Below are 16,359 nucleotides of genomic sequence, written 5' to 3'. Positions count from 1 at the left end.
TCCCAGGTCCGGGGGGACCATAAGTGGGCAAACGACTTAAGCATTTTTCTTCAATAGATTTCATCAGTCAGGCGCCCCTCCCCCGACCCATTCCCCCCTACTGCACCCCCCATTGTCCCCACTGCCTGGAAGTGGCCCTGTAACCTCTCACACCTTCACCAAGCCCCTGACCATTAGCCCACAGACCTTTTTTCACACCAGCCCCTGTAACTTTTCCCCCCACAACCCCCCCGCCCACTGATGGCCTTCTGTCCCTCACAACCAACCAGATGAGGAGGGAGCTGCAGAGGTGTAGGGCGGGGAAGGCAGCGGGTCCACATGGCATCAGCTCGAGGTTCCTCAAATCCTGTGCAGACCAGCTGTGTGGGATTGTGGAGTTTTCTGTTCAACCTGAGCCTGAAGCAAGGGATGGAACCGCTACTGTGGATGACATCGTGTGTGCTACCTGTGCCAAAGAACCCTCACCCCAAGGATTTTAACAGCTACTGGCCCGTGGCGCTAACATCGCAGCTGATGAAGACCCTGGAGAGGCTGGTCCTTGGACACCTTTGACCCCTTGTGAGACCATCAATGGATCCGCTGCAGTTCGCCTACCAGCCTTACATCGGGGTGGATGACGCAGTCATCTACCTGCTGCTGAGGTCCCTCTCCCACTTGGAGAAGGCTTGGGGCACTCTGAGGTTCATGTTCTTTGATTTTTCCAGTGCCTTCAACACCATCCAGTCCCTGCTCCTTGGAGACAAGCTGCAGCTCTCGGGGGTGGAGCACCACCTCACCTCCTGGATCCTGGACTACCTCACCAACCGTCCACAGTACGTGAGGACCAGGGAGTGTCAACCAGACACCATCATCTGCAGTACGGGGGCCCCCCAGGGGGACGGTGCTGGCACCGTTTATCTTCACCCTCTATACTGCACACTTCACCCACAACACGCGACCTGTCACCTGCAGAAGTTCTCTGACGACTCCGCCATCATCGGCGTCGTCTGCAACGAGGACGACAAAGAGTACAGCAAGCTGACTCAGGACTTCATCCTCTGGTGCCAGAGGAACCACCTCCAGCTCAAAGCAGGGAAGACCAAGGAGCTGGTGGTGGATTTCAAACGGCGCCCACACTCCCCCCCACACCATTGAACATCCAGGGAGTGGAAATAGAGATTCTGAAATCCTACAAATACCTGGGTGTTCATCTGAACAATAAACTCGACTGATCCGATAACTGTGCTGCTCTCTACAAGAAGGGACAGAGCAGAGTCTTTCTGCTGATGAGACTGAGGTCTTTTGGGGTGCAGGGGGCACTCCGTCAGACTTTCTTTGATGGCATGAGCCATCTTGTATGGTGTGGTCTGCTGGGGCTGCAGCATCTCGGCTGCTGACAGGAAGAGACTGAACAGACTAATAAAGAAGGCCAGCTCTGTCCTGGGGAGTCTTCTGGACACAGTGGAGGTGGGGGGAAACAGGAGAATGGCAGCCAAGCTGTCCTCCCTGCTGGACAATGTGTCCCACCAACTCCAGGACACCCTGTCCGCACTGTGCTGCTCCTTCAGTGACAGGCTGCTGCACCCGCGGTGTCTCACGGAGAAATACCACAGGTCCTTCCTTCCTACAGCGGTCAGACTTTACAACCAGCATGTATGAGGGGCCCCTAGGGACATTATTCAGAAATACCGTTCACACACACATGTGAAACACTCTCACACACACAACTGAAACCAAAAGCTCTCATAAACACATGTGAAAATCTCTCACACACACATATGAAATGGTCTCACACACACATGTGAAACACTCTCACACACACAACTGAAACCAAAAGCTCTCACACACACATGTGAAACGCTCTCACACACACATGTGAAACGCTCTCACACACACATGTGAAACGCTCTCACACACACATGTGAAACGCTCTCACACACACATATGAAACGCTCTCACACACACATGTGAAACGCTCTCCCACACACATATGAAATGCTCTCACACTCACATGTGAAACGCTCTCACACACACATATGAAACGCTCTCACACACACATATGAAACGCTCTCACACACACATATGAAACGTTCTCACACACACATGTGAAACGCTCTCACACTCACATGTGAAACGCTCTCACACACACATATGAAACGCTCTCACACACACATATGAAACGCTCTCACAAACACATATGAAACGTTCTCACACACACATATGAAACGCTCTCACACACACATATGAAACGCTCTCACACACACACACCTGAAACGCTCTCACACACACACCTGAAACGCTCTCACACATTCATGTGAAACGCTCTCACATACACATATGAAATGTTGAGTTCAGTAGGGAATTAGGAGTGCATTACAGTTAAAAAGGAAGGCCTTCCTGTCACATGAAGGAAGCAGGATGCTAAATTTCAAGGAAGTCAACTTCAACCACAATGAATGTTCATCTGATCCTCATTATTTTCCAAGTCCAAACTTTATTTTTTGCAGTGAGAGGTAATGAAGAGGATGTTTTAAGTTTTTTCAGTAGTGCTTTGCAATGCATTGAGTCACTGCAAAGTGAAGAATCCAACAATTTGGATCAGGAGAGGCTTTTTCGAGTGCTCGATGACCACACACGAACTATATCTGCATTTCTTGCTGTGTTAAGGTATGGTCATGATAATAGGGATGTCAGTGAGCTACTAGGATCATTATATAGATGCTTTCGCAACTTGCTGCATGAACATGAGGCCAGACGGAGATCCACTGATGTGACAAACAATCTAATACCCCCAACAACCTTGACTGGCCATCCAGGTCGACCCCAATACAGCATAACCGCTGAACAGATTTCTCATTGTGTGTCCATTGGTATGACATGGCAGGGAATTGCATCATGCTTTGGAATCAGTCAAAGAACCCTATACAGACACAGGCAAACTCTGGAAGTTGAGCCATTAAGATATGCAGTATTGTCAAACCAAGATCTGGACAGCATTGTGACAAATATACTGCAGAACACTCCAAATGCAGGTGAAGCATATGTAATTGGAAGCCTGCGATCACGTGGCCTAAGAGTTCAGCGTTGGCGGGTCAGACAGAGCCTGCATCAAGTTGATCCCATTGGGCGGTCATTTAGACGTCGTCATGCTATACGACGAAGGGTCTACAGTGTTCAGGTCCCCAACCAATTATGGTAAGTTGACTTGTAAACTGTTCAGATGTGCACATTTTAAGTACATACTTTCTTTAATGTAGTGTATATCTCCCAACAGGCATTTTGACGGCAACCACAAGCTGGTTAGGTGGCGGATGGTCTTTCATGGCTGTGTCGATGGCTTTAGCCGGACTATTATATACTTACGGTGCTTATCTAACAACAGAGCTTCAAGTGTCTTGTCATTATTTATAGAAGCAGTAGAAAACTTTGGTTTGCCTTTAAGGGTCAGATGTGATCACGGTATGGAAAATATACATGTTGCCCGTTTTATGTTGGAAAGAAGGGGGTTGAACAGTCGTAGCGTTATTACAGGTGTTTCAGTACACAACCAAAGGATTGAGAGACTATGGGCAGAACTCAATAGAGTTGTATCAAGACACTTTGCAAATATTTTTAACTTTATGGAGGAACAGGGTATACTGGATTCATTGAATGAACTTCATCTTTTTTGTCTGCATTATGTCTATTTACCAAGAATTGAAAGGGCAGTAACAGAATTCATCAACCAGTGGAACAACCATGGCCTCTCCACACAAGGGGGGCAGACACCACTACAGCTGTGGCATACAGGTGTCATAAACAGCGTAGGAATCCATCCGGTTATAAATGACATTATTGATGGTGACACCCATTATGGTATTGATGAAGAAGGACCATTACCTGAACTTCAAACCAATAATAATGTTATCATTCCAGACATTGATCTTGCCATTAATGAGACCACAATGAACAATATTCAACAAGTGAATCCACTTGAAAATGATGGAAACCATGGAATACATTTATTTTTGTCACTCTTGCAGTATATTCAGTCCACATAGGAGTTACTTTGTAAATAAGCTGTTTCCCAACACTAAATGAACCTAATAAACATTTTTTCAAAACTATAAGAAGCATTTGTTCAAAGTGTTTTTTTCAAAGACATACTGCGAGACAAGCAGAGACTGAGACTTTAAAGATTGCAAACGTTATTGCAACAGCAATATTATGAACTAAATATGAAATGAAATAAATGAAATGAAATAAATGTGAAATAAATATGAACCATATATTGGTATTGACTTAATAAAACTACACAGGTAAAGGAAACGTAACATTCCATTCCATAAAAAGTGTTTAACAAAGTGAAATAACACAGGAAAAAGTATTAAACACACATGTAAATGTCTTTACCTGTGTAGCTTTACTTATTGACTTTTATTGAGTCAATTCCAATATGTGGTATAAATCTCAAACAAATAGCTGCATCAGAAAAATATTAAAATATTTAACGAAATAAATGTTGACACGTTGAAAACTTATTTCCACCACTGTATATTCATGACCTGCCAAACCCATGAGTGTTCCCTAAAGCAAAGTCAAACTTGTCTTTAAAGAGTTCATATGACAAATGTAGCGGCAACCTGATGCAGTTGACACATGTGTTGGCCATAGGGAACAATGGTGTCGAGGCATAGTCGTCCTCTCCCTTGTGAATGAACTCCACAGAAGGTGTTGGGGAAAAGCCGATGGGTGGCACCACAGAGGCTCCTGTTGCGAAGGCCAATATTTTTTGTAGTTTGGATGGCCCTTCTTCTTCTATACAAAAAAACAGAAAAACAATTTAAGTGGTAGTTGGTCTAATTAACATGTTTATTGAACATCTCTTGAGTTATTATCATTAGCTGATGATGGCATGTATTTTTTGTAGGAAAAACTATTTTTAAAGTAAAAATATAAATAGATGCATCATTTTACGAGTAGTATAAACTATCAATTACCTTCTGCATCCTGGAGATAGTCTCTCCAGAAGATTACAACCATTTCTTCTGCAGTTCTCTTGTTGCTCCCTTCTGGAGAGAGTGGAATGCTGAAGAGATTGTCCATCTGGTCAGCAGTGAGAAGACTTGCCTCATAGCAAAACAGGGGCTTAAAGCTGTCAGGATGTCTCCTGATTTTTTCAAGAACCCCAAGAGTCTTCAGACCTTCACAGAATCTGTACAAAGTACATGGAAACATTTTACTAATTTTGCATAATTTAAATAGGGTTCCTAATTCACTTATGAATTGTCAATTTGTGACTTACTTGTATATACAAATAATAGTTTTTAGTTTTAGTGAAGTTAATCCTACAACATGTTGGTCAATAATTCAAATTCTGATTCCTATTCTGATTAACCTGACGAAATAACCAACACTCAATACCTTTGAAATGGACCTTGGACCCTGTGGACAACCTGAAACATCACTATTTCCTGTACCAGCAGCTCCCTGTCCCTGATTGACTGCACAGGCCTTAGACATCCTGCATTAGCCAGGTACTCAAGTAGAGGTGCCTTTGACTCCTCAAGCTCCTCAACCGTGGTACTTTCAGATACCTAGCATCACAAGGAGCAGCAGGTTGGCTTGTTATGGGGGCTACTTGTTATGCTTATAACTTATTAGTTAAAAAAACAGACACTAGAGGACTGCATAATTACATGATAACAAAAGGTCCCTTAACAGTTGATTGAGGTTCAGGGTTTTTTTCCCACATAGCTACAATGTCACAGAAAACATAGAAATTATAATTGGCTTGTCTGTTGGATTGTGGTGAAATTCAAACTACAACACATGGAAAGTGGGCATTCAGCAATGGACTGGGCAGGACCGATACTGCCTCTCAAAATGTAAAACAGCAAGAGAACATTGTAATATTACCTAATTCTAATGGAATATAACATGTAAAACTACCAACTGACCTTTTTGACTTTCTCAAGGAGTTCTGGGTCAGCTATGTCTTCTACAGCTGGATTTGCTGAACCATCAACAAGAAGCGAAAACACTGTTGGTGACAGGAAGTTTGGTGGTGGACCACCATGCACCAAACTCACTGCAATGGCTCTGCCAGCGTTGTAGTACCGGTCCTCTCTTAGAGCTGCAAAACAATCACATAAAACAGGGTTCCCGCGGGTCCTTAAAAAGTCTTAAAAGCATTGAATTTATGAATTTGGAAATAATACCTTAAAAAGACTTGAAAAAGTCTTGAATTTTGATACCTGGGTCTTAAATTTGTGCAGTATGTAACTTCTCCGTATATCGCATTCTTTTAAAAAGTTTAATTTGTCAACCACTATTACTTTGATTAAATAACAGCCTAAATAAAGAGTGGCGGAACCAATAATTGAGAACGAACGCTGCCCCGGGTCGGAAGACGTCACTTTGCTACAGCATCATAGCAGCACAGACCAGAGATAGACAGACCAAGATACATTCTGTGGTTATGGGGAAATGCAAATTTAATGAAGCGTGGCGAGACAAACGAGAATTTCACTGTGTAAAACCTGTGGAAAACAACGTATTCAAAGCTTTTTGCACAGTATGCAAAAAAAAAATCCAGCTTGGTACCATGGGCGTGAAGGCTCTAGAGTCTCATGCTAAATCAGCCAAGCACATCAGTTCCATGAAGGTGAAGGATCAAACTCCCTCCGTCGCCGGGGTGTTTCAGCCTGCTAATGTTAGCCAGCTAGCTGATAATGTGTCTGAAGTAGCAGGTAACGTGAACCAGCCAGCTGCTAACGTTACTGCTACAGCCCTTCCAGCTACTAGCGCAACGCCCGTTAGTGTGGATCTGCGCACAGCCTTTGGGTCCACACCAACAATGAAAGCAGAGGTGTTGTGGACTCTCAACACAGTCGCCAAACATCAGTCCTACAATTCAAATGAGAACGTTTCCGATCTTTTCAAATTTATGTTCCCGGATTCAGACATAGCTACCACTTTCACGTGTGGTCCCGACAAAACGGCGTACATAGCCAAATTCGGTTTAGCGGTGTTCATCAAAGAGGAACTGGTGTCCAAAGTCAACAAATCGCCGTTCGTTCTGATGTTCGATGAGAGCCTCAACGAGACTACAAAAAATAAACAGCTGGATGTGCATGTCCGCTTCTGGGACGAGGGACAGGTTCAGTCCAGATATTTGGGCTCCCGGTTTATGGGACATTCCACTGCACAAGACCTGCTGTCACATCTCAAAGTAAGCATAACCTTTTTTACTCTGAATATTTCTCAGTTTATATTGATATCATTTTTGGGGTATACACAGTCCTGTAAAGGCAATGTCACAATGACCAATTAGGCACTTCCCTTAACAATATGTGCTGCTCATCTATTCATCTTATCTTGGGTAATCAAATGCAGCACTTTTTTCAGGAATGTATGGACAAACTGAACCTCAAGGACTTGGTGTCCATTTCAATGGATGGGCCCAGTGTTAACTGGAAACTGTTCGAACTTTTCCAGAAAGATCAAGCTGAGCAGTACGGAGGTGAGGAGTTTATAGGCCTAATGTTATTTCTGTGTGTGTGGGTGAGAGTGTATGTGATCCATTAGTAATATTAAAGTAAAATAGTAAGTATTTGTAGTGCAGTTTACATTGAATAAACAAGTTCAAAGTGATACAGAGAACTGCTATGGAGAATTTGGTTTCTAATATCAAGTTTGCAATGAAACCCTCAGGTCTTCAGCTCATTTGTGTGGGGAGCTGTGGCCTACACACGCTACACAATGCTTTCAAGTGTGGGTTCACTGCATGGCTGCTGGACAAGTTGCTGAGAGCAATGCACACATTGTTTAACAATGTGCCTGCCAGGAGAGAGGATTACGTCACCGTAACCAAGTCCAGTGTGTTCCCCCTTTCTTTCTGTGCCCATCGTTGGGTAGAAAACCTTCCGGTTGTGGAGAGAGCCCTGGTAGTCTGGCCATCACTTCTTCTGTACATGGAAGCTGTGAAAACAAAAAAACTCCCTAACCCTGGAACAGGTGGGCCCTACTAAAATGCTGTGAATAGGTCTGTGACTGTGTCTTTACCCTGGTGGTGGTGTGGCCTTTTCATAGTTTTTGTTGAAATGTCCTGCCTCTGTCCCTTTCACAGGATCTTATGACACAGTTGCAGCAGCCATAAAGGATCCACTCATTCTGGCCAAATTTCACTTCTACGCAGCACTTGCCAGGACCTTCACGCCCTTCCTAACAAAATATCAAACAGACGAGCCGGTGCTCCCATTCCTCTCCAAGGACCTGACCGAATTGATGATAGTAATAATTTACTTCACGTTATAATAACCAATGATTGGGCTCAATTGATACATTTTGACAATATGGGGCTTTTGGTTTAGAGGTGTAAAAAATGATTGATGTTGGTGATTAGGAGATAAAGCCGCACCAGACATTTTTGTGTTTGTCTGTTGACAGAGTCTACTCAGACGCTTCATAAAGAGAGAAGTTCTCAACGATATCACTGCCCTGCAGCTGACCAAACTGGATGTCAGAGACAAGACCATCTGGCTCAGCCCACAAAACATCAGCATTGGTCTAGGTGCAGAGTCAGTTCTTAAGGTAGTGGGATGTTTTCAAAGATCATTTTACAAATGGTTAGGCGAAACCAGGTCAGTGAAGGCATGTTCTATATTCATGGCTAATTTCTTTCTCTCTAGAGCATTAAAGGTGCAGAGCTCAGGGTGCTAGAGTTCAAGAGAGAGTGCATGCAGGGACGGTGTAACATCATCAGGAAAGTGCAGGACAAAAGCCCCCTCAAGTATCTGACTGTTAGGCAGATGGTGTGCCTGGATCCGTCAGTAATGTATAGAGAACCAGAAAGATGCAGGAATCACATGAAAGGGCTGGTTCAGAGGTTTCTCCAGGACAAACAGCTAACTAATACTTCTGCGGGTAGGAATAAGAGAGGCAAATTATAGGCTACACATGAATTTATTTTCAATCTGATTTTCTGGCAATGCCCAATGATTTATCTATGTTTTTCTCAAATTTTTCTCATCTGTTTTGTCATAGGGGATGTCATACTGCAGCAGTTTGACAGTCTCCTGTCCTTGGAGAGCCGGAGTGAGGACTTCCTCTACTTTGCTCCCATGCAGAAGAGGCTGGACATCTTCCTGAGCAGTGCCATGGAGCCTTATCCAGAGCTGTGGGCCTTCTGCAAGAAGCTGCTCATCCTCTCCCACGGCCAAGCTACTGTTGAACGTGGATTCTCCATCAATAAAGAGGTGGAGTCAGATAATTTGCATGAGGACACTGTGGTCACACGGAGGCTGGTGTGTGACTACATTATACAACATGGAGGTGTTACCAAGGTAAGATGAATCCTGCCTGCACTAGTAATATGCTGTTGACTTAAAAGTTGATAGAATCAACATAGTTGGTCTCTAGAGTTTGTCACTGACTCTGGTTCTCTTTTCCCAACCCGATACCCAGGTTCCACTCAGTAAACCACTACTGACAAGTGTAGCAAGAGCAAGGACAAGGTATCGTATCCACCTTGAGAACGAAAGAAAGAAGAGGGAGGCAAAAGACCAGGCTCTCAAGAGGAAGGAGGCAGAGGACTGTCTGCAGGAGCTGAAGGTGAAGAGGATACGCGTAAAGGAGGTATCTGAGGGTCTGGCTAGGGATGCGGACAGGCTGGCTGAGCAGGCTGAAGCAAAGGCAGGGAGCAAAATGGCTGACCTGATCTCCAGGTCCAACCTCCTGCGGAGAGGCCATAAGGAGAAGTTGGCAGAACTGGCTCTCCTTGATAAAGAGATCGCTGCTAAAAGTGAAGAGCTTAGGAGTTGACTTTGATCTTTATTTTATTTATTGTTGAGTTGATTTTCTTTGTTTGTTGTTCTGGAGTCTCTCTACTCCCCATATTCCCAGCATGGAATAAGCTAGCTAATAAATAGATTTGTCACACCTCTGTTTGACTTGTTGTCTGTGGTCTGTGCTGTGATGCTGTGGTGTTGTACTCACTATTCACTACTGTGCTGCAAGTTACATAATTCTTCCATAAGGCTTTACATTCCACATTTTCACATTTGTTTGAGAAATAATAACGTTATTAATCATAATAAACACATTTAAAAAAAAAAAGTTTTTCTTTGCCGGTATGTCTGTGAAATAGGCCGTGAAATAGGTATTAAGTTTTGACATGAATGGTCTTAAAAAGGTCTGAAAAAGACTTGAATTTGACTTGAAGAAACCTGTAGGAACCCTGATAAAAGGAAATGTAATATTGAAAAATGAGTAAAGACTCATTGCTACATATTATCATGGATTTTATGTGTTATTAAATACATTGTAGATCAGTTTGCATGTAAAAATCACCATACACTAAAATAGCTCCCATTATTAATAAAAAAAACAACAAGACATTACCAGTACTGTCAAGACCAAAGTTCTTGCTGTTTTCTTTTCCCTCAAACATGGCGGATCTGGCAATGGTCTCCATCAGCAGCCTCAAGAATTCCCTCCTTGGCCCTCCTAAATCAATCCCTTCCTCATTTCTCCCCATGTCATCTGAGAACTTTACAGAAATCATCAAGTTTGGGTCGTAGGATACCCTTTGGAAACCCCGCATGGCTCCTTCCCAGACAGCAGAGCGATTTATATTGAACCTGCACTGTCGTTTTGTAATAATTTTGCTTGAGAGTTCCAGCAGTATCTCCTGACTCGGGACCTTTCTGCACTATAAAGACAAAAATTATCAAAAACACAGTAAAGTTACACATTTTAGAATAACCCTTTTTTCGTCATTGGAAGCATCCAAATAATCCTCAATGTGTACGTCACAATAATTTAAAGGTCAATTATCAGATGACATCCTTATTAGTTATCCTGATCTGTCACGCTCGCAGTCTGTGTGAGCTACTCACATTGGACACTCCATACTGGCAATAATGGCCTTGTTTAATTCCTCGTCATCTGAGGAGTCGTCAGGAAGAGTTGACACAAGTGCTAAATATGATGAGTAGTCATCATGGCCGCTAGTCCCATGGTTGCCATCACTCCTTGAAAGCCAGCCTCCATCTTGACTGCTTGTGCCAGGGCTGCCATCCACTCCTTCCACTACTCATACCTGCAAACTAGTCACCTTTCGGCGAAATTCGCCGTTTTCAACTCAAAATATGTCATTGACGTGAATCGTGTAGATCCGAAGAGTTTTTCTTTGTTTTGGGGGAGGGGGGGGGGCTGACCGACGACTGACCGACGACTGACCGACCAACCATAGACTGTATAACCGAGTGTATAATGAGCAAGAAACAAGTTTGCTATCTTCACAATAAATAAAATCTTTGTTCAAATGACTCGCGTCCCACGACCACCGACCAATCATAAGCAAGATAAACCACAGTGCGCGTTTTTTTACCCATCGGTCCCTCTTGGAGTGGAGTGCTCAGTAGTCAGCGAGTGGTTCTTCTGGACAATTTTTGGGATACGTTACAGATACAAGTTTTGAGGTAGGTCTAGTTGCAGCTAATCTGGCAAAAACATTGTATGCTGTATCATTCTAACGTTGCTGAAGTAAAATTATTTTAGCCAAATAAAGTGTATTAACATGCTTAAGCTTATCAGCTTGTTAGGTTGCTAGCTAACCTCAGTGAATTGTGTTAAAGTTAGCCTAGCTCAGGGGTCTCCAACCTTTTCCCCTCTGAGAGCTACCTCTAAAGAAAAAAAATTACGGAGAGCTACTTGTGTTTTATATCATGTGTAACATTTATTCACACGTATCTAAATCCCTGAATAAGGTTTCGTTTGGCACAAGCATATATGGAACATACATCCAACACTCACTATTTGTGTAAGAACATTAATACTCAAATTAAACTCAAAGTCTGCATGCCAAAACATTTCTTTCTCTTTTCAACATATTTTTTTTGCATGAACATTTTCAAAATATTGGCAGCCAATACTCACACTCAAAATACAGAAATGTAACTAAATATGTATCAGTATGCATGTCTATGCATTTCTTTCTTTTCAGCTATCACTGATAAACTCACATTTTTTGCATAACATTTACAAAACACTGACCTCTAATACTCACACTTTGTGTGAAAACATAGCCCAAATTGAACTCATCAGCATATGCATTTCTTTATCTGTTCAAACTATAAAACACATTTAACTCACATTTTTTGCATAACATTTACAAAACACTGACACTTTGTCAAAACATAACTCACACCTTTGAAATCACATAGGCTACTATTGATGTTGAACAATTATAACTTCTTAACTTTGTCCACATCACACTTTCAGTCATTTATTCACTAGCCTACATATTCAGTCAAGCACCTTTAGTTAGTGAGATACCTGGCACTGCAAGGTGCCAACAAGAGAGCTGTATGCTGGAATATACCCACTTAGGTTCACTCTTATGGAGTCTTTCAAATGTTCATCTGTCAGTCTTGTTCTGAACTTAGATTTGATGACATTCAGGTCAGAAAAAGAAGATTCACAGAGGTATGTAGACCCAAACAAAGCAGCTGTCTTCAGAGCTGCTTGACAAAGATTCTTATAGTTTTCTGGCTCAACCAAGCTCCAGAAATGTTCAGCATGCTGTTGAGATTTCAGCTGTATGTCGTTTTGGAGGTTTAAAAGTTACATTTCCACAGGATCGATACAGAAAAGGTCTGCCATCTGCCCAGAAATCTGACTAATGTCCACATTCATGAATGGGTTGGCAATTAATGTCACACAGGGCTCAAGTCTCTCAAAGTCTCTGAACCTGTCTGCAAACTCCCGGCCAAGCTTGATCAAGAGGTCACAGTACTTCTCTGTGTTCAAAGCATCAGCTACCCCTGCATGGGTTTCCAAAACCTTTGTGACAGAGGGGAAATGCTGGAATCTTTGGCCTTCAACTGCTGGATGAAAAAGGCCAGTTTTGCGCTGAACGCGTTAACAGCACTGATCATGTTGCAGACGTCTTTCTCTTTACCTTGCAACTGTACGTTCAAGTTATTCATTTTCTCAGTTACATCTGTCAAAAACGCAAGATCAAGGACCCACACTGCATCAGATAACAAGGTGGTGTCCTCCCCCCTCTCTTCCAAGAAAATCTTGATTTCACCCACCAAGGAAAAGAAACGTTGCAGTACTTTACCCTTACTGAGCCATCTGATGTCAGTGTGGAGCAGGAGATCTCCATAGGCCACAGTGCATTCCATTGCTGTCGTTGTAGCTGTATTTGCAGGTCCTTTATCTTTTCTTTTCATAGATTGCTACCAGCGGGAAAGTTCCGTGAGAAGGTGTTGTGGACTGTGGTGAAATGGCGCTCCACATTGCATTTTTTACCGACCGCCACGCTTACTCCACAGATCAAACAAACACACTTGTCCTTTACACTTGTGAAACAAAAGTCTATTTCCCAATTCTCGTGAAAAAAGTATGGTTTTCCGCCTCTTGTTGCATTCAGCGGCCATGGTCAAGCTAATGCTGCGTTCGGTGTTTGCCGCGTTTACATCCGAGGTCGGAGGTTGGAACTGGGAGTGACGTCACATTCGAGGTCGGAAAGTCGGAAAAGATGGACGCGCCTTGTTTACAGATTTAGCAATTACCTCGGGTTAGCACTTGTTAGCAATACCGGTTGATAACAGCGCTCTGTGTCATATTTTGTGAAAACAAATATCGTAGCAACATATCTTCAGATAGAAGATGAGCGGTACTTTATGCACAGGTGACAAATGAAATTGGCATATTATGAAAATTTGTGTTTAAATCTTATATACACAGTCTATGGTTTAAATGTAAACTATTTGGCGAGCTACTTTGAAGGGGGCGGCGAGCGACTGGTAGCTCGCGAGCGACGTGTTGGAGACAGCTGGCCTAGCTAGACCAGTTCTACGTCACCTCGTTCAATGCGAAAAGAAGACGTTTGTGAAGGCTAATCTCCACAGCATCCGTCCTGTTATCTGATATTACTGGCGGCTATGTCATTGTGGTCAGATATGAGAGGGATGAAAATGAACACGTAATGAACAAATACACATCCGTGTGTGGTTAATGAGTAGCTAGTAGTGGTGCAACGGATGATCCGTGATCCGTTCGGATCAATTATTTCGGTTTCGCATTCATCAACTTTTTAGTAGCTACGAAAAGTTTGGAGTTACGAACAAAATCTACAAACGCTGGCGACCGTGTGTAGAGTTTGTTTACAGTGTTCGTAAGCACATATAACGCTTCACTGTTGGAGATGACAGTATTCATATTGCGCTGTGTTATGTACACAAGACGCAGATGCCTTTGAAACACGCAATCTAAAAACGAAAACATATTTTATATGTAGTAACAATTGTTGGCAATTGGCAGGTTTAAGATCCAGATTAGGTTCATGGTTGTGAATTATCTGTGTAAATCGACTCTATAGATAACACGTTCATTCTACATGTTGAATGATGATAGCGTAATACAAATATAGGCTATACATACAATGACAAAACTGCCGTGGGCGATATGTTATCCGTATCCTTTGTTAAAGTTAATGTTCAATAGCTCTATGCCAATGGAAACAACAGAACGTGCGCATTACATATGGACCAATGCGACACGTTCATTACGGCCATGGACCGATACACACTCAGTACCGTACGCACACCAACCGGCATTTGCGTGTTTAACACCTTGTTTAACACTGGCGTTACCGCCGCTTAACTTAAATAATGAAGAACTGCTTTTAATTACGACTTGGCCGAGATCTTAACGTGCTGTTCATGCGTTTCCCATGAATAGCCTACTACTATAACTCGGAGCGGAGCAGGATATAATGCGCATGTGCGACGTTGCTAGGCAACGTGTACAAAGGCTGGGGGGGTGGGGGGGGATGCCCCCAGACCCCCCAGACCCCCCAGACCCCCCTACAACGGTTTAGTTTGTCACCTTTTTCAGCCCTTCTGAGTTTGCAGGTATGACTACTAATCTACTCCTTTTAACAGCACTGGTAGCTGGGTGGTTGGTGGCATCATCATTATAATCATCGTCAATACCAGTGCCAGTGCCAGGATTGCCTTCACCATCAATATTGCCAGTACAGGGATCATTATTTCTCATTGCTCTTGAGGCTGCCCTGGTGGTGACACAGCTGCTCATGCCTGCAGGGATTTGCAGGATTTCACAACAATCCTCATCACTGTCCTTAGCAGTTGATCTGTCAGTGGCAGAAAGTTCACTTTCCTCCTCTGAGTCAGTCTTTGAAACAGAAAGAAAGAAAACCCAAAATGATATATCAAAAGCAAAAAAAGCAAGACTTTGAAATTAAATAACCTTAAATAAAAAACAAGTTATTACATAACCGATTAAAATAGGGAGCCTTTGTTCACACTCTTCTCAATTTAAATTGATCTATTTGAATTTAATATAAACTTTAAATTGCTATAAGCAGGTAACAGTTAACATTTTCTTTTCAAAAGGTAATTATACTGAATTTAATTAAGTGATAAAACAAACAAAAAAGCAAACTTACTAAAAGGGTCCTTGATGGTCTTACATACAGGGCTTTGGTTTTAAAAAACCTTGTGGATTAGCATCCCATTCAGCTCCTGACCCTCCTGGATCTTAGGGGACACCAACTTATTGCCACAAGACATTACAAGCTGGAGGCTACAAAGAAGATGTAGGATATTACAACAACAAGAAATACTTTACGGCTAAGGGCTTAACAATATGATGTAACAGTATGCTTGTGTTAGTGTGTGTCTGTCTGTCTGTCAGGTTCTTGCTCCTATAAGGTGTGTGACTGAATCCTGTACATTTTGAGCCAAATTCAACTTTTATGTGTTTTTATAAATGATGATTGCAATTTGAAACTACGTTTTAAAAGTGCTCTTTAAATAAAGATTATTGTATTATTAACAATGCAAGAAGGAAAAAAAAAAAGGTTTACCTGACGTCCTCCGGAATATGCTCACCAAAGCCTTGTCTGATACGATCAATAACAGTCCGGTGGTCCCAGGCCTTCTGGAACTCAAAGGCACTGAGGATACAGTGGTATGCAAAAGTTTGGGCACCCCTTAGGAAAACCACTGCATCAGTTTGTCACTTGCTGAGCTTTTGAAGCAGCAACTTCATTTTAACATATGTTATACCTTATGGTAACAGAAACATCTCAGTAGTGAAATAACTTTTATTGGTCAAACAGAAACATGTTTATGTGCATTCAAACAAAAATAGGCATGTGCATAAATTTGGGCACCCCTAAGAAATAATTCCATTAATATTTAGTATTGCCTCCTTTTGCTGCAATAACGGCCTGTAGACGCCTCCTGTAGCCACAGACAAGTCCCTTAAGCCTGGCAGGTGGTATTTTGGCCCATTCTTCCACACAAAACGTCTCCAGTTCAGTCAGGTTTCTTGGCCTCCGTGCATGGACAGCCTTCT

At 42.6% G+C, this 16,359-nt stretch overlaps 1 protein-coding gene and 2 long non-coding RNA genes across 3 annotated transcripts; 1 reads left to right on the top strand and 2 right to left on the bottom strand.

Annotated features, from left to right (window-relative positions):
• Nucleotides 1-4,588: 4,588 nt before the first annotated feature.
• Nucleotides 4,589-6,108, bottom strand: LOC134863367 (uncharacterized). Its single transcript, XR_010165659.1, has 3 exons — nt 5,919-6,108; nt 4,959-5,173; nt 4,589-4,776 (listed from the first exon to the last, which is right to left on the bottom strand). It is a non-coding gene; the product is annotated as an uncharacterized LOC134863367 (long non-coding RNA).
• A 420-nt stretch (nt 6,109-6,528) lies between these two features.
• LOC134862607 (uncharacterized) lies at nt 6,529-9,904 on the top strand. Its single transcript, XM_063880610.1, has 7 exons — nt 6,529-7,192; nt 7,369-7,483; nt 7,675-7,977; nt 8,090-8,253; nt 8,410-8,533; nt 9,007-9,305; nt 9,427-9,904. Exons 1-7 carry the CDS (start codon nt 6,566-6,568, stop codon nt 9,781-9,783), a joined length of 1,989 nt encoding a protein of 662 aa, XP_063736680.1. The 5' UTR covers nt 6,529-6,565; the 3' UTR covers nt 9,784-9,904.
• A 5,002-nt stretch (nt 9,905-14,906) lies between these two features.
• On the bottom strand, nt 14,907-15,963 carry LOC134863368 (uncharacterized). Its single transcript, XR_010165660.1, has 3 exons — nt 15,866-15,963; nt 15,446-15,582; nt 14,907-15,171 (listed from the first exon to the last, which is right to left on the bottom strand). It is a non-coding gene; the product is annotated as an uncharacterized LOC134863368 (long non-coding RNA).
• Between the last annotated feature and the right edge of the window lie 396 nt (nt 15,964-16,359).

Source organism: Eleginops maclovinus, chromosome 4 (genome assembly GCF_036324505.1).
Source record: "Eleginops maclovinus isolate JMC-PN-2008 ecotype Puerto Natales chromosome 4, JC_Emac_rtc_rv5, whole genome shotgun sequence".
Lineage (NCBI taxonomy): Eukaryota > Metazoa > Chordata > Actinopteri > Perciformes > Eleginopidae > Eleginops > Eleginops maclovinus.
The sequence above is the reverse complement of the archived record's forward strand: the minus strand, read 5'-3'. Positions and strand labels throughout refer to the sequence as shown.